At 42.1% G+C, this 23,561-nt stretch overlaps 1 protein-coding gene across 1 annotated transcript; it reads right to left on the reverse strand.

The window, feature by feature from the left end:
• Positions 1–588: 588 nt before the first annotated feature.
• Positions 589–17,016, reverse strand: IRS4 (insulin receptor substrate 4). The gene is made up of 2 exons (XM_061409404.1): positions 13,235–17,016; positions 589–3,098 (listed from the first exon to the last, which is right to left on the reverse strand). Exons 1-2 carry the CDS (start codon positions 16,992–16,994, stop codon positions 3,094–3,096), a joined length of 3,765 nt encoding a protein of 1,254 aa, XP_061265388.1. The 5' UTR covers positions 16,995–17,016; the 3' UTR covers positions 589–3,093.
• Between the last annotated feature and the right edge of the window lie 6,545 nt (positions 17,017–23,561).

A 23,561-nucleotide genomic window follows, 5' to 3' on the forward strand; every position in this document is an offset into this window, starting at 1 on the left:
TCTTCTACTTAGGATTCATACATTATCAGAATTGACATGAAAATTCAAGTTCTACACTGGAGACTTCCCTGGTAGTCTGTGCTTCCACTGCAGGAGGCACAAGTTCAATCTCTGGTCAGGCAACTAAATCCCACATGCCACGTGGCATTACCTCCACATTTGAAGAGTGAACACTTGAGGTATTAACTATTAAAAAGCCTCCAGTTTTGAGGCATAGTAACTTTAACCCAAACCCTCAGTTATCCCAACTGCTTTATTCTGAAAAATGCAGTCAATTCTTAATGGGGCAGAAAAAAATATATTTAAAATGAAGTACTGGAAGCAACGGGCTTCCCAGGTGGAGCAGTGGTAAAGAATCCACCTGCAATGAAGGAGACAGAGGAGACGGGGGTTCAATCCCTGGGTCAGGTAGATCCCCTGGAGAAGAAAATGGCAACCCATTCCCATATTCTTGCCTGGGAAATTTTATGGAGAGAGGAGGCTGGCGGGCTCTGGTCTATGGGGTCGCAAAAGAGTTGCACATGACTGAGCAACTAAACAACAGGTCGAGATAACAGTATTCATTAAAAAAATGAATCTCCACACAAATAACATTCATGAACACATTTATTGCGAGTAGCTCTATGGAAAGGCAAGTCAGATATATATATAAACACTATACAGAGTTGCAAGGTTGTCTCCCCAAACTGCAAATGAGATGCTTACAAAGAAAAAAGGAATAGAAGAGTATTTACAAAGGAAGACAAAGCCAGAGCAACTCAAAGCAGATCTGTGAAAGCAGAAAGAGCAAATTAATGAACTGTTGGAACTGGAACATTTTAGTTTTTACTGACCAAGTTAACTATGTCTGATACCAAATAAAGTGGAGAGGTCACAAAAAATCGTTCCATCATTGGTTTTTCTTAACAGCAGCATAAACTCGTAGCTGAAAGGTAAGTGATATGTTGGTACACTGACTCTAAAAAGATTCTTCCAGCACAATACTGAATAAATTAGTTGTGTCTGTAAACTAAGAAGTTGTGTCATAAGATTGCATATTTGTTATGCTGTACCTGTGACTATTTGTACCTGTTACTATGTGTACTGTTGTGTATGAGGTTTCCCCTTCATTTATTCAGCAAGTGTTACGTCTGTGCTGTACCCTGTCGGCAGCCTCTGAACCTAATATGCAAATAAAGCAAGAAAGCATTTTCCCCCCGAATAATCTTTTCTTTCCACAATTCTGAACGATTATGACGTAACTTGAAAAATAAAATGGTGAGAGAAGGCTTGAGAAAGGCTGCCTAAAGACTGCATTGTTACCATAATGAACAAAAGCCACACTGCATTTCTTTGATTAGGTTGGGAAAAAGCGAAGAGTCTGAAGGAACTGGTGAGACTGATGCCCTAGCAGTGACCAGTAACTGGAGTAGTGATTGGTACTGCAGCCACATCCTCTCCTCAGCACCACTCACAAGGGAACAAACAAGAAAAGAGCCCCCACCCCAACCCCTTGGTTGACAGGCAAGGAAGAATAATAGAAGTCAACTCGGTTTTTCAGAAAAGTTAGTGTAGCAACACATGTACTAGAAGCCTGCTTGACGATTGAAGTACACGTTCAAAGACATCAGAACCGAGTGGCAGAAAACTTCAGGTAAATACTACACTACTTCAAAGTTGCACATCAAATGTGAAGCAATTTTTTTTTAAAACAGAGTTATGCACAACAGGTACATCTACAATCACATGTACACAGGTACACGAATGTGTGCACACACGTTAGCACTCACACAGTTATTACACTCACACCCATCGGTGATGAGGTTTGCCAGTGATGGTACAACAAGTTGTGATTTGTGTGCCACCACGTAACAAAGCTCTAAGCAAGCTTCAAGACCTTTGTACCTTACCTCTGTGATCACCACCTGTTAGTGTCATGTTCTCAAAGGTCCAGGTTCCTAAAATCTTAATACAGTTTCCATCAGAGACAAGCAAAAATAGGAAGGGGGAGCTTGCTCTGATTCTTTTTTTTTTTTTTTTTTAATTCTGTTCATCTTATATAGTCTTGTTATCCAAAGGGAAACAAAACCTTATAAGAGGTTCCTTTTGGCTTAAGTTTTGGTCAGAATACTGATTGATTTGTACACACTAATTTCTTGAATATGGGAAACTGATCTCTTTATAGGAGCCCTGGGCATAGGAGGGAAAGTGTGTCAAGGAAAGAACCAGAAAGAGGGGGGGAATGGAGGGTGAAAGGGGGAGGCCCAGAGTGGCAGAGGGGGTCTTTGTGGAGAGACTTTCTGAAGAACTTTGCTTCATTTAGGGGGAAAATGTAGGTTTTAAAATTTTTTTAAAAATAATGGTTTTGGAAATGTTCAATCAATTTGCAAGCAGAACATCACAGTATTGTATATGAAGAAACAGATCCTCTGTTCTCCAGTTCTGTCTTTATAACGTTGGCAAAGTTCAGTCAAGATATTAGTTAACATTGAATGTGGACAGAAAGTTGCAGTTCTGTTCATGAACAAAACTGAGATAATCTGCCCTTTGGTCCTGCATTTAAAATATTAGAAATGTCTCATTCAGATATCAGTCTAGTTGAGGTTTAAGTCTTTGATCAAGAAAAGTTTTGTATACATACTACTCAGAAAGATTCCAGATCATACCTACCTTCTCAGGAAGATAACCTTCTTTATCTCCTCTTATTTCAAGGGTTTTCAACTTCAAAACTAAATCTAAGTATTATACATTAGTAAAATTGGTATTGGCCACATTTATTCATAGGTCAGTAACATTCTTAAGAAGGAGCAAGTTGTGAGATGTTCACTTTTATACATTTGTTTCCTTTCAAAATGACACATTAGAGATGGAAATTAGAAAATAAAAACAAAGTAGAGTGAATTTCTTAATTCAAAATCATTGGATCTATAAGGCAGCACTAAGAATGATCTGTGTTAAGATTATTCAACTGCCAGCATCCACTTGTAGGCTTTTAGAAATTCAGGTTGCTTTCTATTCAGAAGCCTGTGAATTCTCTTTTAGGCAGATCTGGAGTAGACAAAGATGAAATTCCATAAGCATCACGTTTCTTCTAAATTTTTTGTGGCAATGTAATCACTCTAGGAAAAAAATAAAAGATGACAGAATAAATGTTACTTTCAGGATTAAACTTGAAGCACTTTTACCCCCACCCTGTTCTAAAACAAAATTGAACTAGTAGTTTTGAGAACCATATTGAGGACACTTCCTTGGCCAGGACATACGTAACTAGGCTGAATGCCTATGACAAACACCAGCACAAGCCCGACAAAGACCTAAGGGCAGTTACTCCTTTTGCCCCCAGGCTTCACTCTGAATTTTCCAGTGGATAGCAGCTTTGTCAATGTGCATGCACTGCTCTACTTTCTCCCAGTGAGGCCAGCAAGTCAGCCTGGCACTGGGTGGACAAAGAGAAGCTTTTTCTTCTCTCACATGTTTGATTATGCCTTAACCAGTTATGTGGCATGAGTCAAATGATTCAAGCACAGCCTTGGTGCTAGTCTCCAGATTCAATCACTAAAGTGTTAGTCTCTCAGTCGTGTCTGACTCTGCGACCCCGTAGACTATAGCCCGCCAAGCTCCCCTGTCCATGGAATTCTCCAGGCAAGAACACTGGAGTGGGTTGCCATTCCCTTCTCCAGGGGATCTTCCCGACCCAGGGATTGAACCCAGGTCTCCTGCACTGCAAGAAGATTCTCTTACTGTCTGAGCCACCAGGATTTCATCTAAAAGAGCAAGGTCATACCTGCAAAGGAGATTTGAATGAAATCTCCATCTGTCTAAAACAAAAGAAGAAGAAAAAGTTCTGGTATTACTCTCTTGGCCTTTTGCTTATTGAGAGGGTATATAATTGGGAGTGGAGCAGAGGAAGGGTGTCCGGTATACTGAGGAAGGTGCTGGATTGCAGAAGGGATGGGGATAAATGGTCAGCAAATTGATTACGGGATGTGAGTGTTAAGACCAGGTCACACTGAAGAACCAAATATTCCATTTCATTATAGCTGACCTAAAAGAATCCATGGAAAGCATCCCCCAAAGTAGGCTGCTAGTACAAGATCTGGTGTTAAAACAGGGGTCACAAAGCCAGACCTGACTGAGCAACTGAACTGAACTGACACATGTTAACTATTCACTCTTTCATCAGAGGTTTTCAAAATGTAACCACTTGCATCTCCATACAGCATCAAAGCTCTCCACTCCCCTCCCACCTACTTATGGCCATTCATCATGATTTACTCTATAGGGCTGTTCCTCCATGTGAAACAAATTTTTAATTAACACCGTAGATTAGGAAAGATATTGTTTTCCTGTCAGCAGTGGGCTTAGGAAATTTTAGACTCTATGTATTTATCAAGTTTACATGCGATGAAAGGTGTGATCAGTAGAGGTTAACCATGATGGTCCATGCTCAGTTATCTGCTGCAAAATTAGACTCTACTAGCATTACAGAATTTTGAAGCTACTGTCAGCTAGAGGTTTTTAACAGAAGTTTAAGGTTAGAAAGGTACTGTACCTAATTTGGTTTGCTTTGTTTTAATATAAAAACGTTCATACATAGTATACTGACTATGCTTTAAAGGAGATTTCTTACTACTCCCTGTATTTCACTAGTGTTTTCCTAGAAACATACAAATTAAGCTCCATCTGACTACCCCAACAACATTACACTAAGCCTGAAATTAGGGGCATTTGTTCCTATTAGAGCTTTCTTTCTTTACTTTTTTAAAAGTGACAGGGATTCTAATAAAAATTTGATTCATATTTCAATTGCTTTCCTATGACACCTACACACCAGCATTGAGTGAATGCTTGATAACATACTAAAAACTAGCAAATAATGGTGTGATTTCAAGTTTACTTTACAAAATATATTCGTCAACTCTTGATTAGCCTTGCCAGTAGAAAGAAATAATGCTATCAAAAACAAGATAATCCAAAAATAATTTAATTTGCTTTTGAAATGCATTGTGGGAACTTGAGCCACAGATTTACCTGTATAATCCTGTTTTACTTAGGTCAATATTAAAATGAGTTTACATTCCCCAAGAACATTTCAAAGAACACCATAAGAAATAACCCAGAAGCTTGCTGGCTGGCAAAGGAAAGCAATTTGGGATTAACACTCCATCAGAAACAGTCTGCAAAATGAATCAAAGGGCTGACAGTCATATCTGAGTTCTGTTTCCTGTTCATTTTGATATCATTTCACCACCAGGAAGGTAAATGGTGATGCTTTTAATAACGTGATCTGATTTTGATGTATTACTTCCACTTGAGACTGATGGGTTATAAATAATTACTGTATCAGGTATTCTAACTTTCTGATTAAGCAAAGTCTTTTTAATGACAAGTTAATTTCACCCCTTCTCCAGAAGGGAGAAAACCTCAATGGACTCTGATGGGTCAAAACATTTTCCTATTCATGGCCCCCCAAATCTGACAGATATCATTTTCTTCTCAAAAACAAATGCAGCAAATGTTTCTCTGTTTTTATAATTATATAAACCTGACCATTAATCTTTAATATACTGATAAAACACACATGACATCAATACTCCCACAAATGTGTAGGGTGAACAATGTAGGCAGTTCCTCCAGGGCATTCCAGGTCTCTTCATATGAATCTCAAACATGCTTCTACTACTGCCTGAAGTCCAAAGGAGCAGTGGTTCCCCTGCCCAGAGAAGCCCAAATAACAATACATCCAGTTAGTCTCTAATTCTTTTTCCACTCTCCCCAATCCCATGGCCTCAGTTATCTTACTTCCAATCTTCCTAGAACTAAAGAAACAATTCAAGTTCTTTTGAAAATTTTATTAGACAACATGCTATCCATCCCCATGGTCAACTGGTGATCACAAAAAAGCAGGGGCAACAATAAGCACTGAAGATGAACAAAGTAAATGAGAAAATGGAAGCATTTAACCCAAAGATGAGTGTATAATAATACAGTTATATTACTTAGCTTAGCATTGCCTCTGGCTTATATGTAGATTTTTTTTCCACCAATAAGAAACAGATCATCACATCTTTCTATGCCCTGTAAATACGTAGGAAGATGACTCTAAAGAGCTTAATTGAAGTGCTGTCCCTCAAGGGTGAAAACTAGCAATAACTGCTGCTAGTCTTTACAACACCAATCATAACAGACTGTTGTCTCCTTCATAGATTAGAAGCTCAAATATGCTTCTCCCTTAACTGGCAATGGTTTTGTGATGGAATACTCAAAAGAATCTGTTAAGGAAAATGAATGATGCTTGTAAACCTCCATCTCCTCAAAGGTCAGTTCAATAGCTTCACACCTGCCATTTGAAAGCAGGCCCTGGACCACTTATGCATGCTCATTCAGGTCTTGATCATCCGGATACCAACTATTTGGGGATCAGCTACAGGATTTTCATCGCAGGTCAGCTTCTCCACTACCTCCCAACACACACTCAGGCCACTTCACGCTGCTGCCTAGTTACTGAAGACTCGAGGAATGCAAGTTACTGGAATTCTAATACAGGCAGTCTCTGATTTACAAGAGCCATATTCCAGGGCTCACTGTTTAGTTGAAACTCAAAATAAATTATCCTGTGAAAACAATGTCATAAATAAATAGTGGACAGGTTCGTAGGTTCGTCCACTCAAGCAGATCCCAAACTGAGAGGGGAACGATTTTGACTGCACCCGACGGTCGTGTATAACATCATTTCTGTGGGGAGACAGGTTCGAAGTTTCAATACGAGACTCCAGGAAAAGATCTCTTCAAGCCATAGCAGTAAGAATAGGGTCTCCTAAATTCAAGCAGCTGTAATAACAGGGCCAGGGTGGCAGTAGAAACTATGGTCAGAGTCACAGCCACAATTAAGTCCTTCATGGGTGGCAGTAGTGGGTGGGGTTGGGGAGGTCTGAGGGTGAGGACAGAGGCATAACTTATGAAAAAGCAGGAGTGGGAATTCCTTGGTAGTTCAGTAGTTAAAATTTCATGCTTTCATTGCCGTGGGCACGAGTTCGATCGCTGGTCAAGGAATTAAGATCTCACAAGCCACATGGTGTGGCCAAAAAAAGAAAAAAAAAAAAGGAAAAAGCAGCAGCAGGAGTTTAAAACCATATTTATTGGTCAGACTTTCAAAGGCACCATGGGTGCAGGTGTGAATCATTTTCAAGGTGAATTTAGAGACAGTCTTCATTGATATTCTCTAAGTTTCAAGTCTACAAGTAACAAATTAGTAATCATAGAGAGGCAAATGATATAAATTGTGAAAACTAAAGTGACTACAATTTATGGGGAATTGGATATTCAGTAAACCCAGAAGATCTGGCTAGCACCAAACATAGTGTGGTCCATCTAACCATGAAAACTGCTTTAAACACCAGCCCAGCTGCCTGTGTGCCAACAAGCGAGACCAGGGCAGGCAAGCAATGCTCTTCCTGTGAGCTGAGCACAGGCAGGCTGTGAACTAGGAGCAGCAACTTCTCAGGAAAGCAGTTTTCCCCTCTGAGGGCCTCCCTTTCCTTGTGGAACTCCTCGTGGAAAGGAGAGTGGCCTCACCTTTACTGCCAGAGAGAGGCTAGGAAAGGCATGTTTTCCTGAAATTATCGAGGGTAAGACTCATAGAAAACCACCCATAAGAAAGGGGGTGTCAGGAAGCTAGAGGAAAAGTGCAATAACTTTCTCATTTCACTAAATATTTCAGTACACATTTTCATTAATTCTAAAAGGAATTAGTCAGAAATAGTAAGGTACCCTCTAAAAGAATGCAAATCTGAACTAGGATATAGGTCTAAATTAAAAAAAAAAACAAAAACTTTAAAAATCCCTATTTCTCAAGTGTGCAGCCTAACATCTGAAAAAGAAGATGAAGATCTAAGACCTGTTGCTGAACAACCAATAACCAATGCAGAATTGCTAGGGAAGGCATTTAATGTCATATGGTGAACCTATTGTCTTGGCAATTTTTATCAGTAGCCTTAAAATTAGCAATCTGATAGTTGTGATAAAAACTGAGTGTGCTGTATTCATTTCATTATTATAAAATGTAGCCTTTTTCATCTCTCATTTCTCACTCAGGACCACGCAGTGTTTTCCAGCAAATGATCTTCACCATCTTCGAGCCTGGCAGCACCTCTTAGAAAAAACATACTGCAGGCTTTAATTAAGCATTTTACAAAAGTTATTTTCCAATACTGCCAATAAAATGTCTGAGCTATTTTTACATAGTCGTAAAGCATTTTTAAAAACGGTGCTAAGCAAAATGAATTTATTTTTAAACAAAGATTTTTATGTCCCTAGGAAAGGATTTGATTTTCGAGGCTTCTAAAATCTTCTTCCCTGACTGCCAGGAGCAAATTTGAGTTTTAAACAAATGAAGAGCATCTCTTACTACAATGCTTTTTCCCCCACCTGTCTCATCTTATTCTGTGTTTTGTTTGCACCATGATGGTGCCGACTAGAATATCAGATTTTATACATATGGACAAAAAGGAATTGAAAGAATTTGGGCAATAACTGGCAAATGTCAATGGATTATTTGGAAAAACCACACACAGGTGACTTTACTTAAGGAAAGGCCCATTAACAGAAGTTTATTCTGTTAAATTAATAAAGTTTATTCCTTTCAATGTTTCTGTGAAATCCAAATAGATACACAGAATATTTGTGTTTGGGAGGTAAAGATGAGCAAACTCCTCCTGCAATCAGATTTAAAACCTTCAATTCCAATACAAGTTCTATTCTTTTATTCCAAAGCTATAAACAGTTCAATGTAATGAAAATGATCCAATCTCTGGTGGATGGCTCACAATTATAACACTCTGAATGAATTACTTACAAGCAAATTGGATACTATCAAATTCAAGAAGACTTGGAAATTTCCCCAACCTTGCCTATATCATAATCTTCATCAATAGGAAAATAGCAGATTGAACGTCTGATGAAAGGGCAGTGTGGTATGCTGGGTGGAGCACTGGACTTGAAATCATATGTACAGGAAGCTTGGGGCTGGTGCACTGGGATGACCCAGAGGGATGGTATGGGGAGGGAGGTGGGAGGGGGTTCAGGATGGGGAACACGTGTACACCCGTGGCGGATGCATGTTGATGTATGGCAAAACCAATACAATACTGTAAAGTAAAAACAAAAAATAATAATTAAAAAATTAAAAAAAATAAATCATATGTATGGGTTTGATTTTCTGCTCTGCCACTTACCTCTTCGACAATGGGAAAGTTCTTAACACCGGCTTCAGTTCCAGTACCTACTATCCCCCAGTAAAATAATGAATGTAAATATGCTTTGCAAATTATAAGGCAGTAGGCAACTGTAAAGCATTTCCTCCATCAACAAGTTAACAATGATCCCTTTTAAATCACACACAAGATGCCCGATTTCTCTCTACACTGGTTATCCTCACCTATTTCAACATGAAAACTTGGGGGTCATTCAAAGAGTTTGTTTCCCAAATAGTTTCCTGTCAATGACTCTGAAGCCTCTTAGTTCATGTTTGGTAATTAGGGGGAGGAAAAGAAAGCAAGAGATCTTATTTGAGTATTGATGCATGTGTGCTAGTCCTTGTTTAAAGAAGATACTTTGCTAGTGAGTAACCAATATTCCAAAATCACCTGGGATGCATTACTCAAAAATAGAATGAATCCACATAAATAATGATTGCCAATAGCTTTAGTTAACTTTAATAGAATGAAATCCTCTTTAATTGTTATAGATCAAATACCTCTACTCCAAATAACTGTCCTTTTTTTTTTTTTTGGTGCGGATGAATGTTGTCTAAAGTAAGTGACCCAACAATGGTGACTGAGAAATCTCTGCTATGCAGAGATTTAACTCTAGTAATGTATAATAAATAAGTCCAATAAACAAAAAATTTGCTCTCAGCATCTATAATTTATATCAAGAGGATTTGGCAGTGGTACACTGAAAAGAAGCTTATACCTCCTACGTGTTAATAACAAGGACTAAAATTTCAAAAGGTAATTAATACAGCTTTTTTTTTTTTTGCTTTTTAATACCAAGTACTATTATAACATTACTAATTTGCCCAATTCTCTCACCCCTCTGAGAGCTGCTCTTACCTTCTCATCTTTGGAATGGAAAATCAGTGAAAATTTTTAACCTTAACTAACTTCAAACTATGAATTCTCCATCAGATACAACAGTAAAAGAAGTAAAAATGATTCATAAATCAAGAGCCAGAATAACCATATAAAAAAACTGCATTCTCCTTATAAATGTTAATACTTATAACCATGTGTTTAAAATCTGAGGACTTCACACTTCTTAAATTATTTCATTTATTAAAAAGTCAAGTCCAGTTTATATTTCTGGGTGGTTCCAAGTGTCTTAAACAAATGGCTTTGAAGTACTTACTTCCATGCAATATGACTTGTGGGTAAATGAGATTACATGTTAATTTTGTGTTATATGAACAAAGCTGTCTCACTGCCTTATGGGCTCCCTTCATTTCACTTAAGTTACAAACAGATCTCAACTACAAAGATGCCAATTCTGAACAAGCATGTAAACCATTTTAAGTGAAAACTTAAAAGTGGGATTTGGGGACACACAACTTTAGCTTCGTGTTTTTTCTAAATGTAATAACAACAACAACAGTAACAACAATGACAGTAGTTGCATTAGTTGCATAATAATTCATGTGTAACAACACTTACTACGTGTCAGGCACTGTTTTAAGCATTTGCAAAAATTAAAATTACCCCGAGAGATACCTAACTCCTAATGAAGACTGTGCTTTTGTTCCTTTGTCAAAGCATTTTTGTTATTTTCTAAAGTGATTTTTTTTTTTTAAATTTTGTTAGGAAGGTGAAGCACGATCAGAAATGGGTGAAAACTATTCTACAGCTTTATAGTCACAAAATGATCATAATCAGCCAGCTTGTTCTTAACCCTTCACAGACAACATTCCACCATATCAATTTGCATTAAGGTGGTAGTAAAAGTAATTTCCTTCAGTTTCTTTCTATATATCCTTCCTTTTATATATCTCAGCAAATAATGTGCCTTAATCAATCTCAGGACCAATCATTTTTGCAAGAAACTAAATCACCTGTTGAAATTGTTGAAACGTCAATGTTTGTTAATCCAACGACAAAATTAAAATATCTTATATTTGCAAAGTGCTTTAAAGGCACAAAGTCCTTTCACATTCGCTCTCTTGTTTTAACCTAATCACTTACATCCCTTTGAGATACAGCCTCCTTGCTCCATAAAGTTAGGAATTTCCTCAAGGAACAACACGTTTACAGAACATTAGTCTCCAGAATAGCTACAAAGTTATTTGAAGTTATTCATAAATCAGTAACCTATGCTAAAATAAATGTTAATTATTTCATGATCTAGATAATATTTGGGAAGACAGGATTTATTTAAGGAACAAGAAATTTTCACTAATTTTCATCTTTGCTGAAACAAAGAGTAGTGGAAAATACAGACAAACCTCTATGAAAACTTGTCCTTTCCAAAGCACCACAGGGACATAGATTGCTATGGAACACCCACATCAATATCAGTTAGGCTCAAACAATGGCTTAAGACCAATTTCCAGGTGTACTTTACAGAATAAAATAGATCTGTTCTTGAAAAGCTTGGTATGAATTAAATGCTTGGAAAGAGAATTGTATATTTTAAATGCATGGTTCTGTTAGTGCTGATGATTGTGTGTGTGTGCCCACATGTGTGTGTGTGGGGGGGGCAGGGGCCCTCACAATTTAAAGGAGACCTGAATTGAATCCTTTGGCATGCCAAAGCATCCTTTTGTCGTTTTAATGATCACTCCTTAATGTGTCCATGCTACAAACATGAGTTTTTGTAAGGCAAGTTTTCTAAAGCAGGGGGAAAGAGGGGAGGAGGGCTACACCTGCACTAAATAGGGAGCTTGTTAGGTGACTGTTGTGATCATTCCCCGACTTGTTCTGCCTGATCAAGCACAGTGGGCAGAGATCCAATCACAAAAGCATTCCACAAAGCAAGCAAAGCAAGAATCTTCACTAAACTGACTACTGGAATGAAAACTGCTGGGGTCCATCCCTTCTCTTTCCTGGAAAAGAAGCACATATCAGTAAAGAGGGGAGGCAGTGGAGACTATGGAGACATCATCTCCCAAAATAGTTTCTCAAGGATATCTCCAGGGACACTGATAACAACACTGCAAGATGTATACAACAGATTTACTTGAAGTCTTATTTCCAAGTCTGACAGATTCTATTCTTTCTTATTTCTTCCTTTGGAAAAGTAACCCTTTAAAAAAAACTTTCACTCTTCCAGGGTAAGCTGCCCCTGGGGTCAGGTCTGCCCCCAGCCTTACTATCCTGCTTTACTGAATTGCCCAGAAAATGCACCAATTAGATATCTTAAATGGTTTTTAAACCTTTCAAACAAATAGTCATACCCATTATTGTGTTGTCACCATACCCTCTTTGGTGGGGGCGGGGCGGGGGGGAATTACATGAAGAAAATGTGGCACAGCAGATGACTTGCCTGTCACTATTAGTGACATAGAAAAGGAACTCTCAAGGTTTCCGGCAATTTATCCTGTGTAAAAACAAAACAAATCAACACCAAAACACATTCCAGAGTTAAACACCATCTTCTTTCAATTACCTGTTGTTCTGGATTATTTACCTTTGGTTCCCGCCAGACATTCACACTAACAACTGAGATTCAACCTTCTTGGTAAATCTCAGCAAACCAACATAACCATGACTGCTTCTTTAAAAAGTAATTTTCTGAGAAGCTCATCAACCCTCAAAGGTTAACGGTTGATTATTACTGCTTAATATCCAGTGCTCTTATTAAATGACCTGCAATTAAATGTGGTCATTTGTAGAAAAGCAGCTTTTACATGTTGATTTGAAAATGAGTTGATGGGATTCAACGGACAACGACGTCCTGTTTGCGTAAATCAAAGGCTATCTGAAAGCATCACGTTACACATCCTTACGTTTAAACTACTTCTAAAAAGTCGAACCAATGTTTAATCGATGATCAGAGCTTTCCAGGTAAAGAAACTTACTATATTAAAATTTAAGTTTTAATATAATAATGATTCACATGAATGAATGATTAAAACAGAATTCTACTTTCCATTCTAAATAAGCACCAGTGAATGAAACACTCCTAACACTGTAACAGGGGGAGTACATCGATTTATTAAGGAATCACCACTAACTTCAGGGAAATGAATTAAAGAATCACCAACCTCTTTGGGGAGAGTCGAACTTCCCGTTGTCACGTCTTGCAAAGTCCATTCTCACGTACGTGTCGTCGTCGTCAGAATCTTCTCGCTCTGGGGGTCTGGGCACCCGGCCGCGGCCAGGTGATCGAGGCGCAGCGGCGACTGCAGCAGCAGCCCCACCGGCTCGGTTCTCACCTCCGGCCAGGTCTGCTGATGGGTTTGGGGGTCTGGGGTTCGAGCCACCCGCAATGTCTTGGGCCCCCCTGACCGCGGCACCAGCAGCATCGGCAACAGGTAGGAACCAGCGGACGGAGGCGGAGTCAAATCCAGCGGCGGCCTCGAGGCCGGCGGCTGCTGCGCCGCTGCCGGGAGCCGCGACCAAAGCGGAGGCGGCGGCTAAAGCCCGGCCCAGGGCTAAGGTTGGCACGGCGGCCGCGGCCGCGGCGAAGGAGGCGGATAGGTCTCTCTCGAGGCTGTCTGTAGGGAAAGCAGAGATGGCGGCTCTGGCGGCTGCAAAGAAACTTTGCGAACGGCTTTGTGGGCGCCTTCGCTCGAGCTCTTCTAGCAGTAGCAGCCTCGCTACAGGTGGTCGTTCGGAGCAGCGGCTGGGGGAGAGAGAAATGTTCATACAGCACTCAGAAAATGGGTCGACCACGTAGATGCGACCAGTTTCGGCATCGTAGCGAATGGCACTGTCAGCAAAAGGCACGGCTGGTGTCATCGCTGGGTTGAAAATCACTTCGATGTAGTCACCTTCTTCCCTATTAGCACTGCTCCCGGTAGCACCGTCCAGAAAGAAGGGATTGGCACCTGGGATAGCTCTGAAGAAATCTGAGAGGTTGTCTGCTGGATTTGGAAATGGCACTCCGAACTCAACATTCACATAATTGGAAAAGGCAAACTGTCTGGGGTCGGCAATTATGCCCCACACACCTGGAAGTCTTTGAAGACATGGATCTGGCATATTATAACCTCTCTTAGGGAAGTCAATGTTGACGTAGCCCCTGGGGCTGTCGGCTTCTCTCTGCTCCTGTGTGGGCTTTTGTGGTTTTGGCTTGACTTTGTTTCCTTTTGTCATAAAAGGAAGTCGATTAGGTCTCTTAGCCTTGTTCTTGGGGGGCCCGTCACCTGAACGCTTGGAAGGTGATCCCCCATCTCTAGGCTTTGAGAAAGACCCTTTGACTGAAGGCTTTGAAGCTGTATCTTTGGGGCCTCTGTTAGATGAGACTTCCTTCTCTAGGCCCTTTCCTAGGAATTTTCCAGGTAACATTGGTACATACTCACTGTGGTCACTCTGTCCCAATGGGGAGCTCCGAAAAGGATTTGGCAGAGAGAAGTAGGAGCTCCAACTTTTGGAGGAAGAGCCTCCCTGAGGATTTCTGGGGTTTTTAGGAATGGCACCAGCTCCAGGGGCCATGAACATATAGTCACTGTCACTGTCATTGTCCTTTGAGTCATCCTCTTTAGCAGGATCAGGTTCTTTTGGAGGACTTGGCACAGGTGGTGGGCTCACTCTGGGAAACATCATCATGTACCCTCTAGAATCTTCAAAAGGTGATCGAGAGTGGCGCTTTTTGGACACAGAGACATTTTGAGGAGCCATGGGCATGTAGTCACTGGAGCTTGCGAGAGGAGCAGCCACGCCTGGCCTCATTGGCACATACGGATCATCCTCGTCTTCATCAAAAGCTCTGGCTCTGTGGGGACCCCGAGCTGCACCTTCTGGGGGCTCTGTGTCTTTCCCTTCTTTGGCTTCTTTGCGTTCTTTTGTGGCCCCTCTGTCTGCACAAAAATAAAGTCGGAACCTTCCCCCAGACTTCCCTTTGCCACCAGTTGCTGCACCTGGTGGGGGTGGAGGGGGCGGAGGTGGTGGCATTTGCTGTTGCTTGCTTTGAGTTAATTTGCCAAAGTAGGATCTTTTCTTCAGAGATTTCCCACGATCACCATTGCCTTCAGGCCCCTTCCCACTCCCTGAGCCTTTGCCCCCTCCAGAGTTCTTGCCACCGCCTGAGCCATGGCCATCTCCGGCTCCCTGGTCACGGCCTGAGCCATGCCCACCTCCAGCTCCCTGGCCACTGCCTGAGCCATGCCCAGCGGTGCCCTGGCCATCCCCAGAGCACTGGTTTCCTCCTGCACTCTGGTCCCCGGAACCGCTGCCACTTGAGCCATGGCTGCTACTTGAGCCCTGACCACCTCCGGAGCCATGCCCCCTGCCTGAGCACTGACTTCCCCCGGAGCTTTGGCTACTGGAGCCTTGCCCACTTGAACCCTGTCCACTTCCTGAGCCCCGGCCATTTCCCGAGCCCCAGTTGTTCATGGGCATATAGTCACCTTCGTTTTCTTCCTGATCCTCTTTGCGCTGAGGACCGCCTTCTTCCCCTGAATTGCCAGAGCCAGAACTAGAGGCTTCAGAAGACACGGGATCTCGGTCGTGGAGGGCTTCTGCAGGGTACCGGATGCGCACAGGGCTGGGTGCGGCGTGGCGGAAAAAGCTGGCTGGCACTGAAGTCGCTCTCCTGGATCTGCGCCCTCTGGGCAGGTGTAGTCTTCCTCGTCTGGAGCGGGGCACTGGCTCACTGGGTGTTATGTAGCGCCCGGCGAGGAGCATTTCGTCTTCCCCGTCACCGATGGCCCGAAGGTGGCAAAACTGCTCAAAGCGGGACCTTCGGAACCAGCCGCCGGGCTCGAGCGGCAGCATGTCCAGGTGCCTCCTAGTGGACAGCAGGGTTAACAGGTGGCCGCCGATGCTGATGCTGTAGCTGCGGCAGCGGGCTCTGTATTCGTCTGCACACAAGGCTCTCATCTTCTCCAAAAACAGCTCGTGCATGTTTTGGGCCACGACACAGTCATCCACTTGCATCCAGAGCTCCCCCGGACCGATGACGGTGGACCTGCCGACTTCCAAGAAGAAATACTGCTCCGAGTGCCCACAGCGACGGATGCTCAGGAGCTGGACAACCACGCTGGCCACTTCGGTATTTAACCTCACAAACAGAACCTCCTCGTCGGTAAGACAGAGCCGGAACACGCCGCTCAGCTCTTTTCGGTGCCCCAGCCCCCTGGGTTTGACTATTACTTGCCACACATCTTTGTAGAAGGGTGGCTCTGCCGCCGCTGCAGCTGCTAGCGCGGCCGGCTCTCCCTCCGGCTGCGCGCCGAGCCTGCCGCAGCGGCGGCGCTTGCTCTCGAGGATGAGGCGGCTGAGCAGCAAGTACCAGCTCTCTTGCTCCGACTCATTCTCTGCCACCATTGCGAAATACTCGTTTTGGGTGAAAAGAGCGATGAGGTGTGGGTACCTTGCGTCGGCCCGCTGGCTCACCGAGAAGCACTGGTACAGGGTGATCACGCGCCGCGGTGCAATGAGTGCGGGGACCGTGGCGCCAGAGGCGGCCGCCGCCGCTGCAGCCGCCGCGGCGCGGACACTGTGCCGGAACTTCCTGGCATTTTCGTAGTATTCCAGCCGAGCTGGGGCGTCGGCTGTCTCGAGTTTGAGCACGAAGTAGCGCCAGTGCCCATGCTTCTGCTTCCGCAGGTAGCCGCGTTTGCAGACTTCGTCCCCGACGGGAAGGTCCTCCTCGTCGGACTCCGAGTCTGACCGGGAGCCAGTGGCCGTGGAGAGCCACATGGCTCCCGGACAAGACGACCCGGTCCCAATGAGTGCGGTGGGGGTTCCCGAGGAAAGAAATGGGGTGGTCGCCGCCGCAGCTAGACCCGCCGCTGTTGCCGCTACTGCAGCTCGCAGTCTCCTTGTCGCTTGGTCGCGAGCGAAGGAGCAACTAGCCATGGTGATGCACGAGGGTTTTAAGGTGAGCGAAAGGCGGGGGGGGGGGGGGGGGCTCGGGGACGGGAGAGTTGGGGGAAGAGGCCGTCTACCCCCTCCGCCCGCCCCCCCCCCTCCCCCTAGGCCCGCGCCCCCGCCCACTCCACTCCAAGCGCGCGGCGGCGGGCAAAACAACACGTGACCGCTGCCTCACGCGGCGGCCGCTGCGGCTCCTGCTACAAGCGCAGCAGAGGGGCGCGAGCCGCCGCCAGCGGAGGTGTGCGAGGGAGGGGGTGGCCGGCCCGAGAGGTGGGGCTGCCTCCAACCCCTCCTAGACCCTCTGGGAGAATCTCCCGGCCTGTGGGTCTCGGGAAGACCTACGGGAGGAGGCGGGGCCCTTGGCCACGCTGGTCCTAACGAGGACCCCAAGGAGGCACGGACTGGGGGTGGGGGGAGTATCAGGAGAAGTTCGAGAGGGGCGGAGGAGAGAGCGGCCGGAGACGGCGGCGGGGCGGGGGCACCACGGGCGGGCTCGATTGGCTGGAGGGGGCGAGAGGTGGCGGGAGGGGGCGGAGCACAACGATCTCGGGCGGCGCCGGGGAGGAGAGCTGGCAGGGTCCCGGGACGGCTTGTTTGTTTATTTGGGAAGCAGAAGCCAGGTGAAACTGTTGCAAGATTCTCATTGGATGGGGTGGGAGCCAATGGGAGGGCCTAGCAGGCAGACCGCCTCGAATTAATTAGTTTGGGGGGCAGGAGGGGTGCTGAGGGGCAAGGAGGCGTGGCTTGGGGCGCAGAGTGGGCTCCGCTGTCTGGTTGTCGCGCGTTCGGCGGTAAACAACCCTCTGCAAATAGCTGTTAATGGTACTGATAAATTCTTGCAAATCCCCGAGCCACGCTGACCCGGGGACCGTGTTGGGTGCCCTCTCTTCTTCCCGTCCCTCACATAAATTCTCTCTTTCTGTCACAGTCTGGTTCACTAGTTCCCACCGCGCCCGGAGAGCCGAGAGTCTCGGGAGAAAGTGTGGGCAACCCCTGGAAACGTGTTAACGACCAGGGCCCTCAGACCTGCCGCCCACCGCGCTGCAGGCACTCGCGAGCCTGCTCCAGCCCTGATAAAAGCCCGCGAGTGTGGGGCACACAAATAACAGCGAGGTTTTCAAAATGAGCCTCCTCTTTCATCAGGGTGCGTTTTTAGTCCACGAAACGTAGGTTGGCTAAAGAGGGTGGTTCTGGCTGTTTGATTAATGCTGACTATGAAAGCACAAATTTGGGGGCCTGCAAAGTATACAGCCATGTTGAAAAAAAAATCGGACTCGATTCTTACTCAAAAACAGCAGTGTTGAGCTGTGGTGATCTTTTCCCGTGGGAGAGGCTTTGAAAGGCGCCTTTAAGAGAATTTCAAAATAATATTGTTTCCCTTTGCTTGATCAAGAGCGAAAAACTTTAGAAAAAGAAAAGCTCATACCTAGAACAAAGGATCATACTTAACACATATCCTAGAATATATTTCACATTCCTCACGTTAAGAAAGGAAGCTTTTTGCTGAATCTCAGTGTACAGCTTGACACCACAAAAATAAGAACTACTGCCTCCTCTGTTTCTGGACAAACTGCTGGAATGTGGAGTGTAAGTGCAACCTCCTGAAGTGTTTCTCAGTATCTCTCTATCCTGCTCTCTCTTTTACTAGGATTTCAGCTTCCTGAGGGTGGCAATGGGTTGATGTTACATTAAAATGTCAAAGGAGTGACCGCAGTTGCAAAGAGGGATTTTGGAGAGGGAGGGTGGGATGTGGGAATGGAATGTCAGTTCACCTTTGTCCTTGGGTAGATGCTGCAAATCGTATTATTTATAAAATCTAACAGTAAACCAGGCAAGGTATACATCATAAAAAATAACCCCCAACCCTGCCCTCTTAAGAATTTGTTCTCTGTTAGAAACAGAATAAACACATTTGGATGAATGGCTCCTTTTTGATGCTCCGATTTTGAGAAAAAAAGATTTGGTTTTGGCTATCTCAAAAAGAAAAAAAAAAAAACATTATCATTCCCTCCGCTGCCACCGGTTTATAAACACAGTATATTCACAGGTGCTAGGAGCAGCCGTGATTTCTGAAAGAGGCTGGAAGTAGGAGGAGAGTGGATGCTGACAGAACTCTGACTGGAGCTGCTACCCACGTTTCAGCTGCTTGGTCACATTATGTAGAAGATTCCCTACTCTTATAACCAAAATGATAATTAATAAAATCATTTGAGATTTTTATGATAGGTGTTATAATATTTCATAAGCCTTTACAAGCACCGGTTTTGCTTTAGATAGACGTATTTTGAAAACAAAGCAGTGCATTTGAAAGTGCTTTGAGTAAAAAACAAATGACATTTTAAAATGTATTGAAAAACATTAAACTGCATGTTGAATATTTGGGAAATACTGAGAATAGTAGATTTAAAAATCCTCATGTCTTTATAGAATTTTATCGTAGAGTGGTATGCTTACAATGTATATAATATTTTATCTTTTTTTCACTTAACATTACATGATAACATTTGCCCATATGATTATAGATTAGCCTAAACATCATTTAAAATGCAGTAAAATATTCTAGGCAGTTGTATATTAATGTACTTAATCATCCCTCTGTTTGAGGTATTTAGATTGTTTTCATTTTTTCCAATATTAGAAATAATGATGCAGGGAACATCTTGGAACCTATAAAAATTTTTTTTAATGTTGAGAATTATTCTCTTGGGTAGAAACCGAGGAGTGGAATTACTGAGTTGAAATATATGAATATATGAATCTCATGTGTTGTTTTTCAAAAATATATCAGTTTACCTGATTACCACACTGATTGCCAGAGTTGTATATTGCTTTTTTAAATAAAATTACTGATAAGATGGGTGAAATGGTATTCCATGTTTTTTTTTTTAACTTGCAATGTTTTATACTAGTGAGAATTTAAAACTTTTACATGTATTTGTGGACAATAGATTACCTTCTGTAAAGTGTCTTTTTGTGTCCTTTGCCTTCCTTAGTTGTTGGATTCTTAGTGTTTTTTTCTTATAATGTGTGATTTGTTTACATAATAAAGATATTAAAACTTTGTCATATTTGTTGCAAATTTCCCCCAGTCTACTGATGAAAAACCATTACTTTTAAACTACATTCTCTTCTGTTTTGAAAGATGTGTAAATTTGACATAAGGAGGTCTGTAGTGCAGTTGAGAAGGGAGATATTGAAACACATCTCACCATGATCACTTCTAACCTTCTTTTAAACAAATTCACATATCTAAGCTTATGTGCTATTTTGAAGACAGAACTCAATTTATTCTCATATCAACAAACTATAAGAGAGCATCTGTACTTGTTAAATGTTATGCAGCACTCAAATAAGCAATACTTCGTGTTAACAAGACATTATTCTCTAGGAGAGAACCCTTTGGACTTATCAATGTATTTAAAAAAAAGCATGAAAATAATTTTAGACAACTACTGTAAAAGTTTAAGAATGCTGATTATTTGTATCCAAAGTGTGTTATTTGACTGCAGCAGAATGGAACTAGAGATGTAATGAAATGTTTTATAGAGGGATTGATTTTACTTTGTATGTTTCCTACAATGGGAGAGGATGTGGCAATATTAGTATTTGTGAGTAAGGAGAATGTATGGCTTGAAGAATGTTTTTTCCTTTACATGGGTTAACCAAATCTCTTCAGTTCTAAAACTTGTTCCAGTACTGAAGCTCTCTGGAGGAGACAATCATTACTGAATTGCACCAGGTGCTGTAGCTTGTCTGACATATATTTAAACATTCATTTTCCTGGACAACTTAATGATATAGAATAGTTGTTTAGTTTAGGTCAGGTTTCCATAGGCAAAATAAAGCAGAGAGCTGATACAGACCTCTAGATGGTTCAGGCAAAATGGAGAGACTTTGTGTTCAGCCTGAACTTACCAGATGGTTGCTTTTAATGTTCTACTCTACTTTGGTTGTAGATTCTTAACTCTAAAATTTTCTGTTTTTATATTTAGGACAAGTTACCCCAGAAAGCTGAAAGTGTCATAATTTCTGTAAAGTTTGGACTCTGAAACAAGAATCTCCAACACAGATTTTTAAAGCAACAGATAAGAAGTAATAAAACCTATAATATTTCTTATTTGTTTACTAGAGTAGCTGAGGGGAGAACTCAAGCACTTCAGCTGATATTTTACACTTAGAAACTAAGGTAAACAGATAAATACAGCCACACTACCTTTGAAATAGTTTCTATTGAAAAAATATGCCTTGAGTGGGGTTTGCCTTTAAAAGGAATTTCCTGTGAATCCTGTTTTAAGAAAACAATTGTTTGACTGAATTGAGTAGTCAGTAGTAATAAAACCTCATCTGCTTTTTTTCCTTATACACATGATCATCAGTCTTCTAAACTCCACTTGTACTGAAATCAAAATGGATAAAAGAAGTGTGAATTTACTTAGCTTGCAAACTGTTACATTAAATATGGACATTATTCAAGAGAATAAAGCCTAAGAGGAAAAAGTAAGCAGTATAAAAGCACTATTATTCTTGCCCAATATATAAATTGTTCTTTAAGTACTAACTCTATAGTCTTTGTGAGCTAACATCCAATTATGTTGATAAAAATGTGGTGCTACCTTGATATTAAAAATGATGCTAGTGATGATTGCTTTCTCTGTGTTAGGACATGAATAAAATGATGCATGATAAATGATGTTTTCTACACTATTCAGGCAAAAAGGGCTGCCCTGTGATTTCTAGCTGCAGCCACCACTTTGCAGATGATGGCTTTTCATCTCAGCTTAACTTCTGTGCTACTCAAAATCTCTGCTGGAGAAAACAACTGTCAAATGCCTGGGTGTTGCACACAGAGCAGGTTTGTTTGCTGCTTTTGTTTCCTAGCAGTCTGCAGCTAAAGTAATTAGAGTAAATACATGGCTTAATTAGGCTCCTAAAGCTTCCCTGTTATCTTAGGAGTCAATTGAAAATTAACTCAGTTAAAAATCAAGCATTTCTTCCCACCTTCAAAAGATAAAACTCATTTGGAAGTGACTTTTAGTAAGTAAACAGAACATCAAAACAATTAAATCTAGCAGATTTCAGATACATGTCAATGATTTCATACTATATGCATTTTCTATGTTAATATCAATAAACAGTAAAAAAAAAAAAAAAAAAACTTAACGCTCTTCCTTGTTGGTATAATACAGCAGCCTCATTCTGAGTGTCAAAAGATTATCAATTCATACTGCCCCATCATCAGAAGTTAGGATCTTTATTTTGTAAATTAAATAGGATTCATATATGGCTAAATTGCTGTTATTTAAGAAATTAGTATTAGAGACTTGTATTTTTCTTTGGGCATTTAGAAAACCAGCTGTCATATTTAAGATAATAGATTGTGCTTATCATCTGTTCCTTTTTCTCCAGTCCTCACATGGTCTTGCAGTATCTATCAGGTTGAACCCTTCCTTTCATTTCCATAGTCAACACACTGGTTCATGCCCTAATGAACTTTACCAGGGCTGCTGAAATAGCCACTTAAACTGGCTTTATGCTCCTTCAGTCTACATATAGTCAGCAGAATATTTTTCCTCATATGTCACATTCATCATATTAGGACAAACAGAGTAGCTCCCCCTTTTTTTCCTGCTATGTCAGAACTAAGCTTGTAACCTAGCACCACAACCACCGTTCCCCTTCTGCCTTGCTGCTTGCACACAACCCATTCTTCCATGTGCACTCTTCATTCTAGCGTAATACATTTTCACTGCCTACATTTCCAGTTAAGTAGGTCTCTTTAATGACATTCTGTATATGGTTTATCCATTTCCACTGTTACTTGGGCCATTTCTCATGTCTGAATGTCCTCTCCGTTCTAGTCACCAATTAATGGCAATCTTCTTTCTCAAGACTAAGCTCAGGACTCACTCAGCAGAGCTTCCCTCACTCACGTAATCTCACTACAACCACTTCCTTCTTTTCCTAAGCATTGGATGTAGGTAGAGCCAAGGATTTAATTGGTACTCGTTGATACAGTCATATCATCATTAAATGACAATCATTGTTAACATGACTAATACTTTTATAGCATCTGGTAAATAGTTACTATGGTGACCCCCCCCCTCCCCAAGTACCGTTACCTCCCAATTATCCTGGTTACTCCAGCTCCTGGCTCAGGAGCTCCTCCCACCTCTCCACTATACAGCCATACAAGGCTATCTACAGTGCATTTCCGGGATTCTACTCTGAAACCTTGACTGGCATATATTTTCATTGGTAGGCTTGTGCTACATGGGTTATTAAGTAGTTAAAAGTGCCTATTATCCAGAGTGAAGTAAGCCAGAAGGAAAAACACCAATACAGTATACTAACGCATATATATGGAATTTAGAAAGATGGTAACAATAACCCTGTGTACGAGACAGCAAAAGAGACACTGATGTATAGAACAGTCTTATGGACTCTGTGGGAGAGGGAGAGGATGGGAAGATTTGGGAGAATGGCATTGAAACATGTAAAATATCATGTATGAAACGAGATGCCAGTCCAGGTTCGATGCAGGATACTGGATGC

Source organism: Bos javanicus, chromosome X, assembly GCF_032452875.1.
Source record: "Bos javanicus breed banteng chromosome X, ARS-OSU_banteng_1.0, whole genome shotgun sequence".
NCBI classification, from domain to species: Eukaryota; Metazoa; Chordata; class Mammalia; order Artiodactyla; family Bovidae; genus Bos; species Bos javanicus.

Excerpts from the sequence above, each read along its gene's own strand:
- IRS4 (XM_061409404.1), bottom strand. The coding sequence starts at position 16,994 with ATGGCTAGTTGCTCCTTCGCTCGCGACCAAGCGACAAGGAGACTGCGA.